Below are 21244 nucleotides of genomic sequence, written 5' to 3' on the forward strand. Positions count from 1 at the left end.
CTTCTTAAAGGGGATGAGTGATGTGGAGTGGGGTAGAGCAGCTGAAGAGTAAGGAAAAGTAATTATAGAAATACCAGACATGAGTTAACCCGATATGTATATTTTTATCACTTTATCATTTTCACAGAGTCATTACCTTTAGCTTGTATGAAAAGAGAAATTTACCACAGTGAGAAAGAAAATTTTGAATTATAGATGAACAGAATTAGAATTAAGGAGAAGGTAATTTTTTATATCTAGATTATAAAAACCATATAATAGACACTGATAAGGCAAGAAACATTCAATAAAATTTTGGTAGATTAATTCTAAGAATATTTATTGGGTACCTATTATGTGCCAGGTACTGAACAAAACAGAATATAAGTGTAAATATAAATATGTACATGTGCACATACATACACCCATGTCATTTTATTTCACTTTCGTTTGGTTTTCTTAGCTACAGCAATTTCAGAAAAAAAAAAAAAGAATATTTATTAGGCTCTGTTTTTTACATTCTCATGAATAAATGTATTGCATTTTAAGCAGAATGTGGGTCTTCCAGATATTCTAGAGACAATTATCCCACAGGCTTAGTGACAATAATGTGAGATAACATAAAATTCAAAAAAAATTAACATCTTAAAAGTTTCATGAATTGGATTTTTAAATTAGCAAGTAACTAACTATAGGAGATTTTTTTGCAATGATACACAGAGTAAACTGGCAATCCCTTGAATTGTACATATCAAGATAGGCAAAATGGTTTAGTTTAGCCATATTTTTATTCAAATGCTTTTTTTCTTCCTTTTGGTGAGATGGAGTCTCGCTCTGTCCCCCAGGCTGGAGTGCAGTGGCAGCTCCGTCTCCCGGGTTCACGCCATTCTCCTGCCTCAACCTCCCAAGTAGCTGGGACTACAGGTGCCCGCCACCATGCCCGGCTAATTTTTTTTTTGTATTTTTAGTAGAGACGGGGTTTCACCGTGTTAGCCAGGATGGTCTCGATCTCCTGACCTCATGATCCACCTGCCTCGGCCTCCCAAAGTGCTGGGATTATAGGCGTGAGCCACCGCGCCCGGCCTCAAATGCTTTTAAAATCTTGTTTATACAATTTGCCATTATTGTCTATCTTATAAAGCTATATAAATAACTATTCTGGAAAACCTAGCCTAATTCTAGTAGTTTTCTAACTTTATCACTTTATTTACTAGAAATAGCCAAATGAAATAGGCCAGAAAAAGGCCAAGTACAGTGGCTCACGCCCATAATCCTAGCACTTTGGGAGGCCGAGGCGGGCGGATTGCTTGAGCCCAGGAATTCAAGACCAGCCAGGGCAACATGGCAAATCCCCATCTCAACAAAAAATACAAAAATTAGCTGGGCGTGGTGGTGGGTGCTTGTAGTCCCAGCTACTTGGGAGGCTGAGGTGGGAGGGTCACCCAAGCCTGGGTCAAGGCTGTGGTTAACCATGATCATGCCACTGTACTCCAGCCTGAGTGAAAGAGTGAGATCCTGTCCAAAAATCTAATAAGCCAGAAAAAAAGAAAAACGATTACAGAATGTTGCCATGTTACAGTAAAATTTTGTGATCTGGAACACATAGAGTATAGTTAATAAACACCTCAACTAGTTCTTACCAAGGACAGTATACACAATTGAAAATATTTTTAGGATATTAGAATGGAAAGGTTTGTATGTTTCTTCTGCTTCGTTGATTGATTATGCTTAAGCATGAATAAACTGGATGATTAGAACCATTATATTTAAATTTTTTTTAAATAATAATTCCTTCAGTTAAACAATGCTAAAATCATTTCACTAATGAAGAAGAAACCGAATCAATAAAAAAGATTATTTATTTTTAGTACTGATTTATGATTGTACTTAAAACTACATTGAGTGATACTGATATTGTGGGAATTCCCAATGTTCATACAACCAACATTTGAAAGAGTTGGGAAGTTATATGTAGTTGTATCTTGCCACAAAGCTATTATTAGACAATTTCATTATGAAAAAAAAAGAGTCTGTCACTTCTAAACCCAAGGCAAAGCACTGGCCTAAACATTTCTCTTTCAGGAAAAGTTTACCTGATTAGATGTAGATAAAATCATTGTTTTTATTAGAATCTCAATCGTGTGTTTGTGCCTTGAGAGTTAACTACATCCAGGATGAAGAGCTTTAAAGGCTTTGAGAATAGTTAAACAGTGAATTAATAAGTCCTATTTCCAGAAAACTTTATAATTCTCAATATGATTCTTACAGATTTTGCTATTCAATCCCTAAAATAATTGACAGACTGTTAGAAAAATTGTGTTAGTCATATCTGATCAATTAATAATGGGAACAGGAAGTTCAGATGATTTGCCTAAGAACAAAAAGGAATTAATTAAAACACTGGAATCAGAAACCTAAGTCTCCTGATTTTTAATTCTTATTTCTACTTTCCTGAATTATAAACTTAGAAAATAAAAGATTGTGATGACAATACCTTTTGTGATGCTATGGATTAAAATGAGGTAATCTATGTAAACATTAAAGGAATGATGTTCATCCTTATTATGAAAGGTCTTGAGACACTCTGAGAGTTGAAGTCTTCAACCAGTGTCCACATTTAGGATCCCTTATGTACCTGATAACTTTTTTTTCTTACAAAATGTTTCTCACTAGAATTGCAGATGGACCTCTAGCTGCTATTTTTAGCTAATCTTATTTGCTGAAGATGAAATAGAACCTAAATATTTCAAGTGTGAGGATCCAAGCTGTGCATGGGAGGATCACAGGATTCTTTCTGCTTAAAAGTTATATTGTCCACGATTCATAATAGCAAATACATGGAATCAACCTAGATGCCCATTAATGGTGGACCGGAAAAAGAAAAATGTGGTACATAATACGCTATAAAATACGATGCAGCCATAAAAAGAATAAAATCACGTCCTTTGCAGCAACATGGATGGAACTGGAGGCCATTATTCTAAGAGACTTAATGCAGGAAAAGAAAACTAAACAATGCATGCTCTCTCTTATAAGTGGGAGATAAATACTGTGTACACATAAACACAAAAAAGAGAACAATGGACACGAGGGCCTTCTTGAGGGTAGGATGGGAGAGGGGTGAGGATTGAATAACTACCTATCAGGTACTCTGTTGATAATCTGGGTGACAAAATTATCTGTACACTAAGACCCTGTGACATGCAATTTACCCATGTAACAAACCTGCACATGTACCCCTTGAACCTAAAATAAAAGTTGGAAAGAAAAAAAAAATAGTCATAGTAAAAGAAAAAAAAAATTCTGCTATAATCCAGAAAAAAATTCAAACAAAGCATGTTATTAAATAATATAATATGTATTGAAAAAATATATATAGCAAAACAAACAAACAAACAAAAAATACAGCCTTATATCATGCTATCATAATTGTGTCTCTCGCTTTGCTTAAATAAACTGTCCTAGGAAGTGATGTCACTTCCTCTAGGGTGTCTTCCCTGACTCTTCAAGGTCCAGATAAAGCTCATTCCCATGTGTTTCCACAGAATCCTCTATAGTTGTGAGAACTATAACATATTTCTCACAAGATGTTGATTTTGTTGATCAGTTGTCTATATTACTAAATAAACTGTAAGCTTTGCTGGTCACCAAGATGGTACTCAACTATTTGGGGAACAATAAAGGATGGATTGAGCACATTATAAATTTAAAAAATTAAGATTAATAGAACAAAGTTTGCAAATACGTTCCCACAGATTTCTCTTAATTACAAAAGGTTGAATGTTTCTGTACAATGTAACTTTTTAACTAAGTGATCCAATTCAGTAATACAAATGACTAAATTGATAGTAACTGGACCTCTTGATGCAACGGGAAGGATACAGCATTTACTACATGCTGTTCTTGACAAAAATGTTTTACCCAAATCTAATCATGAGAGAAAAAAATAAGAAAGGTTGTGACTGTGGAACATTCTATAGGTCAACCGACCTGGACTTCATAAAACGTCATTCTTATGAAAGAGAAAAACAGGCAGAAAGACATAAAAGAAAATTAGCAACAAGGCAAATGAAGGCAGTGTATGATCTTTGGTTGGGTCCTGCTTGAAAAAACAATGACTCTATTGGGACAACTGGGAAAATTTTTTTTGTGGATTATATAGTAGATGATAGTATTGTATCAATGTTAAATATCTTGTTTGTGTTAACAATAATGTTCTTAAAATATAATTGCTTGAACTTTTAGGAGTTAGGTAATATAATATCAGTAATTTACATTCTATTTTTCTATTTTTTTTTCTTTTCTTTTTTTTTTTTTTTTTTTTTTTTGAGATGTAGGCTTGTTCTGTTACCCAGGCTGGAGTGCAGTGGTGCGATCTTGGCTCACTGCAAATTCTGCCTCCCAGGTTCAAGCAATTCTCCTGCCTCAGCCTCCTGAGTAGCTGAGACTATAAGCCCATACCACCATAGGCCCATACCATCATGCCTGTCTAATTTTTTGTATTTTAGTGAGACGGGGTTTCACTGTGTTGCCCAGGCTGCACAATTTACTTTCAAAAAGTCAAATAATACAGCAAAATATACACACATGCACAACATATACAGAAAGCCAACTGTGTCAAATAGATATGAATTCAGAAAAAAAGGGGTATATGAGTATTTATTGTATCATTCTTTCAACTTTTCTATAAAAGTTCTGTAAAAGAGTGGAGAAAAAGGAAATAAAATGATTTCAATGGCTTGTTTTTCTTCAAGTCCATAATGCTCTCTTTCTACAAATAATTTTAAACGTATCTTTTTCTTTCATGAAGTTAAGAAGATATACAACAAGTTGGTGTCAATTCCCCTCCTCAAATAGAAACTTTCTTTCTCAATATCTCTAGGTAGATTCTCTTTCTTCTTTTCTTTCTCCCTGCCCTTCACAGAGATAAGTAATGGGGAAAATACATAGAACCTTTACTCTTCTTTCCCCAGTGATTTTTCCTATTCAGAACAACTTCATCAGAAATGAAGTAAAAGAGGTTTTAGATAATTGGTGGTCCACTCTAGATGGGAAAAAGTGGAATGGAAGGCAACATTCTCCCTTTCCTGTTTTGTAACAGGAAATGCACAAAAGAGAATTAGAGTTAAGGTTGATGTCCCAGGAGTCATGATGGTAGAAAGAAAATTCTCCCATTATACTCATTCATATTTTGAAATGCCCTTTTTCTGCCCATTGTATGCAAGTAAAATATAGTTCTAAATACTCTCTACAACCTGGGGAATTAAAACATCAGTGTTTGCAAGTGTCTGGCACAGAAGGAGCGAAAGCGAGTGGACGAGGAAGGTAGCAGCTATCTTTTTTTAAATAAAAGGGATTTGTTGTTTCTTGGTAGCCTGGGCAAAAATGTAACCAACTCTTATAAATGGTTAATATCTAGTTCTAGACAATTATAAATGGTTAAGAACTAGCTCTAGATACATAGGAAGCCTAAGTAAACATGCTAACTGATCTCACAATTTAGAGGGGTTAGATGTACAGACTTATATTGCAAAATACAGATTTATTTTAATGTACAAACTAGGCTGGGTGTGGTGGCTTACACCTGTAATCTCAGCACTTTGGGAGGCCGAGGTAAGCAGATCATGAGGTCAAGAGATCGAAGCCATCCTGGCCAAAATGGTGAAACCCCATCTCTACTAAAAATACAAAATTAGCCCGGTGTGGTGGCACACTCCTGTAGTACCAGCTACTCGGGAGGCTGAGGCAGGAGAATCGCTTGAACCCAGGAGGTGGAGCTTGCAGTGAGCCAAGATTGCACCATTGCACTCCAGTCTGGGTGACGGAGCCAGACTCTGTTCTCAAAAAACAAAACAAAACAAACAAACAAACAAACAGACCAACAAAAAAAAACTAATTCATAATTTCAGGAAGTATGTACATCATTACATCATTTAGGATCTGCACATGTGCATGACTGAAGTTTCCTTTTTAGTAAATGGTAAATGTAAAACATTATATATATATTACATATTTATAAAACAGGCCATGCTGCTCCTCTGCTCAAAACTCTCCTGAGGCTTTCCAGAGTGCTCAGAGTAAAACCCAAACCTAGAGTCCTTCCTATGTCTTACAAAGTCTTCTGTTCTAGACCCTGCACCTGTTCTGCTAACATACTATCTCTCTTACTTTTTCCACTCCAACCATAATGCTCTCCCTGCAGCTCCTCAAACATATCAAAATCATCCTAATTCAGGGACTTGTTTTTGTTCCTTCTGCCTGGAAGAGTCTTTCTTTCCCCAGGTGATCTTCAAGGCCTACTCTGTCACTTCCTTCAGGACTCTGCTCCTAATACTGAACTTGGACACAAGAGGAGGAAGTAAACAATAAAACAGCATACTAGCAAATAAATAATTTCAAATTTGAATAAGTGTATGAAGGAGATATATTATGACAAGTATGTTTAGTGAGAAAGCACCAAAAAATTCTTGATTCTAAAAGATTAGCTTTTGGATAAAGTTAATATTCAAGATAATATAATAAAATATTACGTTTTTGAAACCAGTCTCTTTTCAAGACATTTTCTGTATTTGGAGGTACTCAACATACAAATTATATATCTTTTCCTTAAATAAATACATTATTTAAGGTACTATTTATACTAAAGTATTATACTAAAGTATTAGCTATGATTTTTAATCTCCACATCCACCTAAATCCCACCATACTATAGACAGCAAAATACAAAATAAGTGTAAGAACTAGGCATGGGATTGTGCAACTTTTAGCATCATAAATTCAATATTTTGTTTTCTAATAATAAAATTAATTTCTTAAATTTTTAAAGTAACTTTTCTTTTTGGACGTTAAAAAGTAAAAATACTCTTTTTGAAAAACAAGTACTTTCATGTTCAACTGCAGAGCCTTACAATGTTAAATTAGGTTACCTAGTGTTTTCTTCTAGCCCAGAAAAAGTTTAGCTATAAAATATTCAACACACAGAATCCATGGTATGGAATTAAAATGTTCCAACCTGTGACTGTTTTGAATCAATTCTACATTTAGAAAGAAATACAATGGCTTTAAACAACAAATCAAGTTCTATACTTGGAATGAGGTGAAGTTGGGATGGGATGATAATAGTAAGCTTTAAAAAAAATACAATCATCAAACTAAAGAAAGTGATGTATTTTAAAGATAATAAAAACCAATGTCAAGTTGAATTGACAGGAGAGAGTAGGCAGACTTTTTGTATTGTCTCCAAAGAATTATAATTTGACTAGAGAAAATAGTTGGTAGTATAAATTATAAGACCACTTTCTGAGGCATTTTTACAGTGCTCTACAAAACCACAGTAGAAATGTTAATATAATTACTTTGAAACTTATGTTCCTGTAAATTAAAATATTCCCTCCACAAAGGGGGTTACAAAAGAGAATTGCTACGAAGAGATGAAGAGACATTTGGATTTAGTTTTTTAACATTCTTCTAAACAACAGAGAAATCTGCAATTTCCAATAATGGAAAGTTTTAAAATATCATAAATACTATATCTCAGTTAAGTATACAATTACATTACCTAAATTTTGTAATGGTTACTTTTGTGTCTAAAAGAGAAGACAATCAAATGTTTTCTTAGACAGTAGAAGCAGGGGGAATTCAGTAGTTAACCAGCTGTGCTGCCACCTTAAGGTTTATGGTAGCAATTCAGAAAAGTTACAAGTAGATGAGACAGGCTCTTCTCACCTTTGGATGTTAGCATAATTGGGAATTCAGAGATAACACTGATATGATTTGGCTCTGTGTTCCCACGCAAATCTCATCTTGAATTGGAAGCCCCATGTGTGGAGGGAGTGACCAGGTGGGAAGTGATTGGATCCTGGGGGTGGTTCCCCCACGCTGTTTTGTGATAGTGACGAGTTCTCATGAGATGTGATAGTTTAAAAGTGGCAGTTTTTCCTGATTTCTCTCTCTCTCTTGCCTCTTTGTGAAGAAACTGCCTGCTTTCCCTTCACCTTCTGCCATGATTATAAGTTTCCTGAGGCCTCCCCAGGCATGTGAAACTGTGAGTCAATTAAATCTCTTTCCTTCATAAGTTACCCAGTCTCGGTTATTCTTTTTGGCAGTGTGAAAATGAACTAACACAATCCCTCATAGCAGTTGGTTTTGTGGTTTCTAATGAAAGAAAGAAAGAAACAAACAAACAAACAAACAAACAAAAAACCCTTACAACATCAGCATTAATAAACTTACAATCAATTAGAAACAAGAATGAAGACAAAGCAAAACAAGACACTTTTTGGATATTTAAGAGGTCTTATACCATACAACATGGCTTTTCTTTTAATGAATTCTGTCCACTTGGTCAAAAAAGATTATTTTATATACCATGCAAGGCACTGAGGTTGCAAACAAGAAGAAAAGACATTCCCTAATAGGAGGAAGTCACAGTCTAGAGAAGACAAATACGTTTCAAGAGATGATTATAATATAAAATGATGAGAGGTACACAAAGTATTTTTGAAATATGTGAAAAGAAAGTTAACTTTTACTGAATACTCATTATGTGACAAGCACAGCTCCAAATCTCTAAATTTGTACAACTGCAGTGATTTCTGAACACACAAATTAGAAATTAGTAACATTTGTGAAACATTAAAAACAATATTTTTTTTTATAGAAAGCAAGAGGCAGAGTCTGTTTAATTGGCAAAAAGCATGTATGAAGGAAAGAAAATGAAATAAAAAGATGCTATAGGATAATTTTACATTTGACTAACTAAAAGCTTCACCATTTTTCAAATTGTAATTAGCTATATTTTTCATAAATGTAAATATTTCAGAAATAATCAAAAAGCTTTTCCTTGTATCAACAGTAGTGTCCTTGCACACACACACAAAAAAAATTAATTCAGTTTTTCCTAAGGTCTTTGTCAATTCCAAATTGTAAACTACTATATAAATGTAACCTCCCGCTTGGGCAACAAGAGCAAAACTCTGTCATAAATAATAAATAAATACATAAATAAATAAAACCAAAAGAGAAAAAAAAAATGCACCATTAAATTAATAAGTAATTCTCTTTTATATAGAGAGATTACTTATAATTTGGCTATGCTTATTTATGGCCTATGAGATGGCCAGGCATAACTACTCTTTTATATAAAAGTTCTCACATAGCCAACTCTAATAATTGAGAGGTATAAAATGACAAGCATTCCTTTACGCCAACAACAGACAAGCAGAGAGCCAAATCATGAATGGACTCTCATTCAAAATCACTACACAGAGAATAAAATACCTAAGAAAATAGCTAACAAGGGATGTGAAGGATGTCTTCAAGGAGAACTACAAACCATTGCTCAAGGAAATAAGAGAGGATGTAAACAAATGGAAAAACATCCCATCTTCATGGATAGGACAAATCAATATTGTGAAAATGATCATAGTGCCCAAAGTAATCTATAGATTCAATGATATTCCCATCAAACAACCGTTGACTTTCTTCACAGAATTAGAAAAAAACTACTTTCATATGGAACCAAAGAAGACCCCGTATAGCCAAGACAATCCTAAGCAAAAAGAACGAAGCTGGAGGCATCATGCTACCTGACTTCAAACTATACTAAAAGACTATAGTAACCAAAAAAGCATGGTACTGGTACCAAAACAGACATATAGACCAATAGAACGAAACAGAGACCTCAGAAATACTACCACACATCTACAACCTTCTGACCTTTGACAAACCTGACAAAAACAACAATGGTGAAAGGATCTCTTATTCAATAAATGGTGCTGGGAAAACTGACTAGGCATATGCAGAAAACTGAGACTGGATCCCTTCCTTACACCTTATACAAAAATTAACTCACGATGGATTAAAGACTTAAACATAAAACCCAAAACCATAAAAACCCCAGAAAAAAACCTAGGCAATACCACTTGGGACATAAGCATGGGCAAAGATTTCATGATGAAAACACCAAAAGCAATTGCAACAAAAGCCACAGTTGACAAATGGGATTTAATTAAACTAAAGAGCTTCCGCACAGCAAAAGAAACAATCATCAGCATGAACAGGTGACCTACAGATTAGGAGAAAAAATTTGCAATCTACCCATCTGACAAGAGTCTAATATGCAGAATTTACATAGAACTTAAACAAATTTACAAGAAAAAAAAACAAACAACCCCATCCACAAGTGAGTGAAGAATATGAACAGACGTTTCTCCCAAGAAGACATTTATGCAGCCAACAAACATAAGAAAATAGTTCAACATCACTGATCATTAGAGAAATACAAATTAAAACCACAATGAGATACCATCTCATGCCAGTCAGAATGGCAATTATTAAAATGTCAAGAAACAACAGAGATGCTGGCAAGGCTGTGGAGCAACAGGAACACTTTTACACTATTGGTGGGAATGTAAATTAGTTCAACCATTGTGGAAGACAGTATGGTAATTCCTCAAGGATCTAGAGCCAGAAATACTATTTGACCCAGCAATCCCATTATAGGCAAAGGAATATAAATCGTTCTACCTTAAATATACATGCACATGCATGTTTACTGAAGCACTATTTATAATAGCAAAGTCATGGAACCAAACCAATTGCCCACCAATGATAGAGTGGATAAAGAATATGTGGTACATATACACCATGGAATACTATGCAGTCATAAAAAGGAATGAGGTCATGTCCTTTGCAGGGATATGGATGAAGCTGGAGTACATCATCCTCAGCAAACTAACACAGAAACAGAAAACCCAACACTACATGTTCTCACTCATAAGTAGGAGTTGAATAATGAGAACACGTGGACACAGGGAGGGGAACAACACACACCAGTCCCTGTTGTGGGATAGGGGGCCAGGGGAGGGAACTTAGATGACAGGTCAATAAGTATAGCAAACTACCATGGCACAAATATACCTATGCAACAAATCTGCACATTCTGCACGTGTATCTTGGAACTTAAAGTAAAATAAATAATAATAATAATTGAGAGGTGTTTCTTTATTGAAATGACTTCCCCCAGCAGAAATTCATCACTAATTAGTTTAAATTAGTTTTTGTATTTAACTGTCATGTACTTAAAGAAAAATCATTTCAAAGCATATTTTATCTTTGATATGGGATAGCTACAATGAGTGAAACTATATGTATCTTAATAAATTTAGTAAGCATTCATTATTATGTAGTTTAATCTGTTTAAGTTATTATGTTCTAAAGTTTGAAGAACATGTCTGAGGTACAAGTAATCAGCAACTCTAATTTAAAGTATATTTACAATGTTTTTACTAATGTCTAGTTTGAAAGCTAAGGACTAGATCACTGAAAAATAGTTACTCAGTATTGTCTTATTCAGACCTCTGGTGCTAAAGTAAGAGTTTTGAACAAATAATCAAAATAAGAAAAATTTAAAATTTAGAAAGAAAACAAAAACAATAAAAAACACCTACCCTAACCCACCATCCCCTACTCTGTAGAAAAAATAATAATAATAATAATGCTCGTGAAAAGGTAGAAAAGTTTCAGTGCTCCTATTTAATTTTCTAAGCAACGTTCAGCCGGAATTATGCCAGTTATTTTTCTTGTCTGCCTGAGGGGAACCTAGCTGAAATCTCTCTGAGCACCCCAGTCAACAATCAGCCTTGACACAACCTTCCTTTGATAAACTACAAATTCTCTGAGGCCAGGGACCTGGTTTGCCTTACTCTTTCTATATTTTGTGGAGATGGGGTAATCTAAAATGTTAAATAGGGTGAACAAGGAAAGCCTCATTAAGAAGGTAATATTTGAGCAAAAACTTGAAGGAGATGAGGAATCTTGTCAAGTGTTATCTTTGTGGGGGTGGGGTGGGGAGTGTTGAGAAGAGAAAGACACTTAGGTCTAACTAGGACACATCTGATGTGTTTGTGGAAAGGCAAGGAGTGGCTTTCCACTGTAACCAGTGGCTACAACAGATGAGCAAGGTGAACAGTGGTAGGAGAGGATGTCAAGAGATGCTAATGGGGGCCAAGATTTGAGATTTTTCTCTTACTCAGATGAGGAGTCATTAGAGATTGAATCAAAGGTATGAAGTGCCTGATTTGCATTTTAAAGGGTTTTGGGAATAAATTTGAGGAGTGACATGATCTAACTCACATTTTAAAAGTATCCCTCTGTCAACTATGTTGAAAATTAAATTAAGAGAAATGAAGAAGGAAACAGCAGTTGAGGGGCTATAGCAAACAAGTAAAGGAGAGATGATAGAGGTTTGAACCTAGGTGGTAGAGATGATGTTGAGAAGAGATCAAATTCTGGATCTGGCAGGAGATGCTGATGGGATTGACTGTGCAGTATGAAGGAAAATAAACAAATCAAAAGTGCTGCATGCTTTAGGACCAGAGCATCTGAAGGAACAGAGTAGCCTTTTACTAAAATGGAGAAGACTTAGGTTAGAGAATATCGTAAGTATATAGCTCTAGGATTGTGACACTTTTAGATAAGTGTAAGTAGTTACATCAAGCCACTGGTGAAATCCGAGTCTGGAATTTAAAAATGGAGATAGAAATATGTGAGAGTCATGAGATGAGGTATAGAGCCATATGACTGCATGACATCTCCCAGGGAGAAGGGCAGGTATTTAGGATTATGCTCAGGACCAGAATGGCAATGAGAGGTCATGCAGATGAGGAGAAAACAGCAAAATACGCTAAAAAGGACAAGTTGCTGAGAAAGGAAAGAAACTAGGGAGTGGTGTACCCATGGCACAGTGAAGAAGGTGTTGCAAGAATGAGGCCAACTCAAATTCTCCAAACATTAACTTATGAAATACATCTGATCTTCGTAACAGGACACTTCTTTGATAAGCCCTTTCTGAGGACTCCTGGCTCACACAGATGATTTTCCCCTATGTCTCTAAATCACAGGGTAGGCCTTGGTTATCATTCTTATCAAAACTATGACTAGCTGCAGTTTCTCTTCTATGCTCTTCTTCCCTATCACCACTTCTCTAAAAATACGAGTTTCCTGAGGGCCTGAAGTTTGCACTGGAGTCCTTGGAATCCAGTAATACATCTGACAACTAGGAAGGAGGAAGTTACATTTATTCAGAGCCTACTGTGTATTAGGCAACGTGTCGGTATCTTCATGATGTTTATCTTAACTTAGGTGATCAAAAATGTGAATAAAAGAATAAAGAAAGTGTTGACTGAACAGCAGAAATAACACATAGGACAAATAAAAGCAATTCAGTGCATTGGGAGAGCTCTGGAGAGGAGAAGGATGCATCAGGATACCATCGCTTGATGCCAATAGCTATCAAGATTTTTGAGCTAACTCTTCCTGCACTCTTTCCAAATTCCTCAAACAAAGTTCTCCAATAATTTTGTTTCCGTTACAGGTTTTCTTGTAGAGTTAGAAACTGACAACTAGAAGACATAAATATCTGTTCCAACTGGCTGCTGTACTTCTCACTGTGTATGAATAAATTAATGTTCTGTTTGAAACATTAGTCTTAGGTAAGTTTGGCCAGTGTGTTTCTTTTTGAAACTCTAGAGATGATCAGTCTCCTTGTTTTCTGTTTTCCATTGACGGCTAACATTTCAAAATCTTGTTGTGAGATCCAAATGGGGCTGACGCAGATAATCACAAGAGATTATGATATAAGAATTCCAGGACACACATGCTTGGTGATTGACTGCTAAAGGAAAATATTGATTTCCATTTATTTTATCTCTTGTTGACACTCAATAGTAGTCACAGTCATGACTGTTATACAATGGAAAGGTTGTTAGGCAATGAACTGAGCATAAAATGATATTTTGTGTTGCTGCCTCAAATTTGATTCATTTTTCTGAGTCTGAGTTTATAACCTAACCTAAACTGTAGACTCTCAGAGCCAGAGTAATACAATCTAGATTTAAATGTATCATTTATTAATATAGAGCCAGTCTTGCTAAGATGGACCAATTCGTGATGCTCTGACAAAATAGAGTTTGTAGTCCTTCGAACATCAAAATGTAAACTGTGCTGACACAGCTAAGATAACTTTACTTTTAAGCTGCTAATTGAGCATGAATTTGCTCTCCCTCTGGTATACCTGCACCAACTCTCTAAATGAGAATCAAATAAAATTTTGGATGACATTGTTTTGTTTTGAGACAGGGTCTCACTCTGTTGCCCAGGCTGTAGTGCAGTGGCACAATGACAGCTCACTGCAGCCTCAACCTCCTGAGCTCAAGTAATCCTCCCACCTCAACCTCCCAAGTAGCTGGGACTACAAGGGCATGCCACCACACCTGGCTACTTTTTGTGTTTTTTAAATAGAGATGAGGTTTCACTGTGTTGTCCTGGCTGGTCTTGAACTCCTGAGCTCAAGTGATCCGCCCGCCTCAGCCTCCCAAAGTGCTGAGATTACAGGCTGCAAGCCACCATGCGTGGCCTGGATGAAATTATTTGGATCAATAACATAAGGTAGCTAAAAATTTTGCCATCTTTTTTACTTTGTAAAATGTTAAGGACATTAATACTTTCCCTATTTTTACTGATAGCAAGGAGAAGACAATGCACATGTGTATAGCCCTTCTATCGAACTCTATAAACAAGGTAGTGAGCCATTTATATTTTTGTATCCTAGTATATCTGAAATACAAATCCTCTTCATGACTACTACAACAGCCCTTGCCTATTCCCTAGACATCCCTTACTTTACCAGGACTTATTAAAATAACTGTCACACTACAACCAGTCTAATCATTTTGTTTGTTTGTTTGTTTGTTTGTGACACAGTCTTGCTTGGTCGCTCAAACTGGAGTTGCAGTGGTTGATCTCAGCTCGCTGCAACCTCTGCTTCCAGAGCTCAAATGATCCTCCCACCACAGCCTCGTGAGTAGCTGGGACTACAGGCATGCACCACTGTGCCCAGCTAAGTTTTGTATTTTTAGTAGAGACGGATTACCATGTTGGCCAGGCTGGTCTCAAACTCCTGACCTCAAGTGATCCAGCAGCCTCAGACTCCCGAAGTACTGGGATTACATGCATGAGCCAACGTGCCCAGCCAGTCTAATTGTTTGACATCTATCATCCACAAAGAATTGGGAATAATCTGTCTAAAATTGCAACATAAACTGGTGCTATTATTGTTTTTTTAAATAGGAACAGTCATTTTTATGCTTTGTTTAAAAAGCCTTAACCAGTGTAATTTAGTTTTCTATTTTATATACATATATTTATTATTATTATTATTATTATTATTATTATACTTTAAGTTCTAGGGTACATGTGCACAATGTGCAGGTTTGTTACATATGTATACATGTGCCATGTTGGTGTGCTGCACCCATTAACTCATCATTTACATTAGGTATATCTCCTAATGCTATCCCTCCCCACTCCCGTCACCCCATGACAGGCCCTGGTGTGTGATGTTCCCCAACCTATGTCCAAGTGTTCTCATTGTTCAATTCCCACCGATGAGTGAGAACATGTGGTGTTTGGTTTTCTGTCCTTGCGATGGTTTGCTCAGAATGATGGTTTCCAGCTTCCTCCATGTCCCTACAAAAGACATGAACTCATCCTTTTTTATGGCTGCATAGTATTCCATGGTGTATATGTGCCACATTTTCTTAATCCAGTCTATCATTGATGGACATTTGGGTTGGTTTCAAGTTTTTGCTATTGTGAATAGTGCCACAGTAAACATACGTATGCATGTATCTTTATAGCAGCATGATTTATAATCCTTTGGGTATATACCCAGTAATGGGATGGCTGGGTCAAATGGTATTTCTATTTCTAGATCCTTGAGGAATCACCACACTGTCTTCCACAATGGTTGAACTAGTTTATAGTCCTAACAACAGTGTAAAAAGTGTTCCTATTTCTCCACACCCTCTCCAAAACCGGTGCTATTATTGTTTAGAGATCTAGCAATCATTTTTTAGTTGCCCATGGAATCACAGCAAAGATCCATACCATAGTTATACCCTGAGAGTCTGGAAAGAGAGCCCCCCCATCCCCACACCTCCTCCTTTTGAAGGGGTTGGGTAAACCACTGACTGTGAGCCAGGAGTCGGCTCTTCTGACACTGCCATGTACTGGTGCAGAACTCTGGGGATTCTGAGAATCCTAGGTTCAGATTGTGTGTCTTCGATGATTATAAAGCTATATTTTGTTAAGTCAAGTTATATTTCATTTTTCCCAACTTTATGTATTACTTGTAAATATTTAGACATGTAGGATATTGAGACTTCCACTCCGAGCCTACAGATGTTAAGCCCATCTAAATTTCCACATCGTCCTGATTCAAGCACCAGAGATGGAAATAAATAAATTATGCCCTTCATGGCCACAGTCCTACTAAATTCTTCAGTCCACCTCCAGTTTCTAACTACAATGAAAGATGGTCATATGAATTGGGTTATTCTTGTCATACCAACTAAAACAGAGGCAAAAGACAGGGAAGAAAGCATTCAGGGCACAAAACATGGCTCCAAGAATGTAATTCACTGTAAGCCTGCATGCTGAAACTGCCTGTTGTAACCTGAAACGAGTTTTACCCAATAGCTACTGAAACAACTTCCTTTGATTCCAAGACCCACTGCCTGTCACTCACCAATCAGAGATTGCCAGCTCTCCACACTTGACTAGTGCCAATGAACCTTCTCGGAAAACAATACGTAACACTTGTTCTTTTTATGAAATCTCCAACTTTCTTTTCGTTCTTCAGGCATAAGGAAGACCATCCAGTCTGTATGTATACCTGAACTGCAATTCTTGCTTCCCCAATCAAATCTTAAATTTAGATATTTGTTTCTGTTTTTATTTTGACTTAAACACTAAACTTATTATACTTATCATGTATTAAATTCTAAACTCTTTTACCATGTTCTACACACCATGGTATATAACATCTTTGTGTTTTCGCTCCTGCTGTTTTCTCTGATTGAAATGGTCTTCACAACTTTTCTGGCTAATCCATTAATCTCTTAATATACAGCTTTTAAATCTCTAAGAACTTCTCCAGACTTTTATTATACTTATTCAATTTTCCCACAGTACACTGTTCAAACTTCATTCTTATCACTACCTTATTAACTATATAGCTGTTTTTTTCTGTCTCATCTGAAAAGAAAACCTGTAAACTTTTGAAGCCAGTGTTCATATCTTATATTATTACACTACTAACATATATGTGCTGAACTGAACAGTACGGTTAAAAATACATGTTATTTCACATTTTACTGAACTTATAAAGACAATTGTTTTGAAAATACTATTTAACAGTTACTAAAGTTGAAAGCTAAGTAGTATTAGTTAAATAGTGAAAAATTTTAGTGAATTGTATGAAAGAATGTTCAATCTTTGTGAAAGCCATTCCAGGGTTTTAAGTAGTCATTTTCTTTTCACAATGAAATATGTACCATATAATTACAGCAGAGGTATTATAATATAAAAGGCTGTGAAAACTAAGCTTTAACTTTTGCATAAAGTGTTGAAGCTATGAGTGCTTTTCCCTACCAAAGCAAAATACCAATGCTAGCTCTAAAGACAAAAATTTTGTATATATTATACAGGATTAATAATCTTAAATAACTTATACAGACATTTTAAAAAAACAAGAAGCTATATTTTAAGTTTTTTTTTTTTTTTTTTTAATTTGAGACAGAATCTCACTCTGTCTCCCAGGCTAGAGTGCACTGGTGCAATCTCAGCTCACTGCAACCTTTGCCTCCCCGGTTCAAGCAATCCTTCTGCTTCAGCCTCCCGAGTAAGGGGGATTACAAGCATGCATCAACGTTTAGCTAATTTTTGTATTTTTAGTAGAGAGGGGTTTTGCCATGTCGGTCAGTCTGGTCTTGAACTTCTAACCTCGAGTGATCCTTCTGCCTTGGCCTCCCAAAGTGCTGGGATTACAGGCATGAGCCACCATGCCCAGCCTATTTTAAGATTTTAAATGTCATTATCCATTTAGTTTAAGACATACAATATTTATTTAAAAAGTATTATTTTTGTTGAGCATCTTGTTTCAAAGTTCAAAAATTAAAATTTTAATGTCACATAATGTATATAATCTATTAATAGCCTTCTTCCAACTAATAACAATTGGTGGAATCCAACATGTGGATCGGAGTCAGCCTCAGTTCTTAACTATTGTGATGAGGGAAGCAAGATATCTGCATTCTCAAACATCTCTGGCCATGAAGTATCTTGCTTGAAATAGAACTTGAAGTTTTCAACCCCATACTATAGGTTGAGTATTAATATTACTCAGTGTTAGCAATAATCTTACCTACTACTGATGCACTGACCTGCTTAGTGTTTTTTTGTTTCCTGGCCTAGGCCTCCTAAAATCTGATAGTTACTGCATTTCTAGCTTTTACTGTTATCCTGCTTGAGTTGATCTCCTGAAACCCTGTCAACCTTCCCTTCCCTTGCAAACTCATAGACTCCATCTGACAACCCACTATCCATATGAAAGCTAGTCACACTGGGAGGAAATTGATGCAGCCATGTTTCTGACTTTGGAAACTATCATCTGGAATTTTCCTTAGAGTAATGTCTTCTTGCATGGGCAGAACCCATTTCCTTATGTCAGGGTATGTCAAGTCCTTGAACTACCATTCTCTGGGTATTGTGCTTGAGGGTTGCTTTCCCAAGAGTCAGGTGGACTGTATCTAACCGATGCATAGCTCTTTACTTTTCCGCCTCCCTAGTCCCAGCTATCTAAACCAACCCCACTGGCCTTTGGTCCTGGGGTGCTATCTTACCCTGTTCATGAGGTTATGGTCTGACATTTATTATACAAAATAACAGGGAGACTAGGGGAAGTTTATTAAGCAAACTTCAATTTTAAGAACTATATTGATAATAGGAAAAGAGATAACAAGTTCTTTGAATCATCCACAAGGATATGGTTTGAACATTGAGAGTTCCTTAATAGAATTACTACGAAAGTAGAAAAACATTGAAATATGATAGCCCATATAGTTAGGACTATTTACAGTTAGTGATCATATTATGTACTAAAACATTTTCATTGTATGGTAAATATCTTACCTTAACTTCCACATGTGCCATCAGTACTGCAAAATTTGTTAGGTGGTTACAAGAGCATGTAGTATGTGTCTTATTTGTTGTCAGGAGCCGACAGCCTTGTGTTGACCAATAACCTGTCATTGTACGCTTGGAGTAGCTCCAAAATGAACAGTTAGGGTTGAAATTTTCCTCTGACTGCTACAGGGGAAAAAAATCCATAAAATCAACAACTACATTATGATCATGTAAATTAAGTTGGCATTTTCTTTACATATAATACAACTTCATATTCTGTTCCCTTTTTTTAGAGATGTCTACCAGTGTTTTCATGAGTGGGCCTCATCAATTCTAAGGGAAACTGAATATATGCTGTTGTTTGTTCCCTCTGACTAGAGACGAGTGCACTATTTTTTTAAATTAACAGTAAAAGAATATACTAGTATCAATGTTTCAAAATCACACTGATTAATACACATTGCAAAATAAAGAGGTTAATTGCTCTTAACAACCAACATCTGAATGGATGATCCTTAGAAATCTCTGTTGAATTTACAACCTCAATCTTTGTATATATGAAAAATATATATTCACATGGACATAATTGCTTGAAATATCAAATATAGAACCATGTCTAGTTCTGTTTAATATACTCCTATTCTTCTTTAAAAAATATAAATAGTATTGTGAATATTTAAGGTATACAACATAATGTTATGAAATACATGTAGATAGTAGAAAGGTAACCAAAGTGAAGCAAATTAACGTATCCATCATCTCACATAGTTACCCATTGTTTTCTTGTTTTTGTGGCAAGAGAAGCTAAAAATCTATTCATTTCACATGAATCCCAAATACAATAGAATTTTGCAATATTATCTATGATTTTCCGGCTGTATTTTAGATCTCTACACTTGGACTAGGTCTTTTTAGTTATGGAGAAGCATTTATAAATCCATCTATGAATGCTTTCACCATAAGTATTTACAAATACAAGGATGATTCTCCTCCAAATCTTATTTCTGAAAAAAAATTACCACTATATTGTACAAGTAATGTACTGCTATATGTCAAATAGAAAAAAAAATTAATACACTTAATGTTCAGTGTTATAAAAATACAGATAATATGAACAAGCAAGTTAATATACCATTTTCTTACCTTGATATGTTTAACAGTAAACACCACAGGATCAGCCAAATAAACCTTGTTACTGAACTCTTTGTTTATTGCTGCTGTAATAACAGGAGAATTGACAATAACAGAATGATTTGTGGACAAAGCTTCCGTTCCCAACTTCATACTGGCATTCTCCGTGGACAAATAAGGACCCAAATTGTTATACAGGACAAAGGCCACTCTGATCTCTCCTAAAATAAATGCAAACTCTGATTAGTTTGTCTATTCTATTTAAATTAGTTAGTACTAATGAAATAGAAAATTAAATCCATATAGTATGTATTCATACAAAATATTCAGCATTCATTTCAACCAAAGTACCAAGTCATTTATGAGGAGAGAAAAGTCAAATTATGCTAAAATAACTACATACCACTATTTTAAAAAATGAACCTCAATCCCTATCTCACTCTATACTCAAAACTAAATTTAAGATAGATCATACACCTAAACATGAAAACCAGAATCATAAGTCTTCTAGAACAAAATATAGAAAAATATCCTTGAACTTTGAAGAAGGTAAAAATGTCTCCAATAAGACCCCAAAACATTTATCACAAAATGATAAACTAAACTTTATCAAACCAAAAATCTACCAAAATACATTATTAAGAAAATAAACAAGCAGACTGAAATACATTTAAAAATAAGATTCATTGATATATACAGCAATTTTACCATCCAACAATAAATTAATGGCATCTTAAAATGGCAAAAGACATAAATACACACTTTAGAAAATAAATAAAGGAAAGGCCAATAGACACATGAAAAATGATCAGCATCATTAGTAATTAGGGAATGAAAAAATAAGACTACATTGAGTTACCATTTCATACCCACAAGAATCTCTAAAACTGAAAAGACTGACCACACTAATGTTGACAAGGATGTGGAAGAAACGGAACTCTCATACACTTCTGATGGTAGTATAAAATAGTTCAACCATTTGGAAAAAATGTTTGACAATTTCTTGTAAAACTAACCATACATCTACCTTTCCTAGATAAGTGAAAACATATATCCACCACAATACATGTGGATATATATCCTTATTCTTAATAGTCCCAAACTGGAA

At 35.3% G+C, this 21244-nt stretch overlaps 1 protein-coding gene across 7 annotated transcripts in view; it reads right to left on the reverse strand.

The window, feature by feature from the left end:
* Positions 1-21244, reverse strand: part of ADGRL3 (adhesion G protein-coupled receptor L3) — a 902055-nt gene that overhangs the window by 111884 nt on the left and 768927 nt on the right. For all 7 annotated transcript variants that reach the window (XM_031935344.1, XM_031935342.1, XM_031935341.1 and 4 more), the window contains 2 exons: positions 20149-20357; positions 19012-19188 (listed from right to left, as the gene is read on the reverse strand). In XM_031935344.1, coding sequence (XP_031791204.1) covers positions 19012-19188; positions 20149-20357 — 386 coding nt within the window. The remainder of the gene's footprint in view (positions 1-19011; positions 19189-20148; positions 20358-21244) is intronic.

This window comes from Piliocolobus tephrosceles, chromosome 3 (genome assembly GCF_002776525.5).
Source record: "Piliocolobus tephrosceles isolate RC106 chromosome 3, ASM277652v3, whole genome shotgun sequence".
Classification (NCBI taxonomy): Eukaryota; Metazoa; Chordata; class Mammalia; order Primates; family Cercopithecidae; genus Piliocolobus; species Piliocolobus tephrosceles.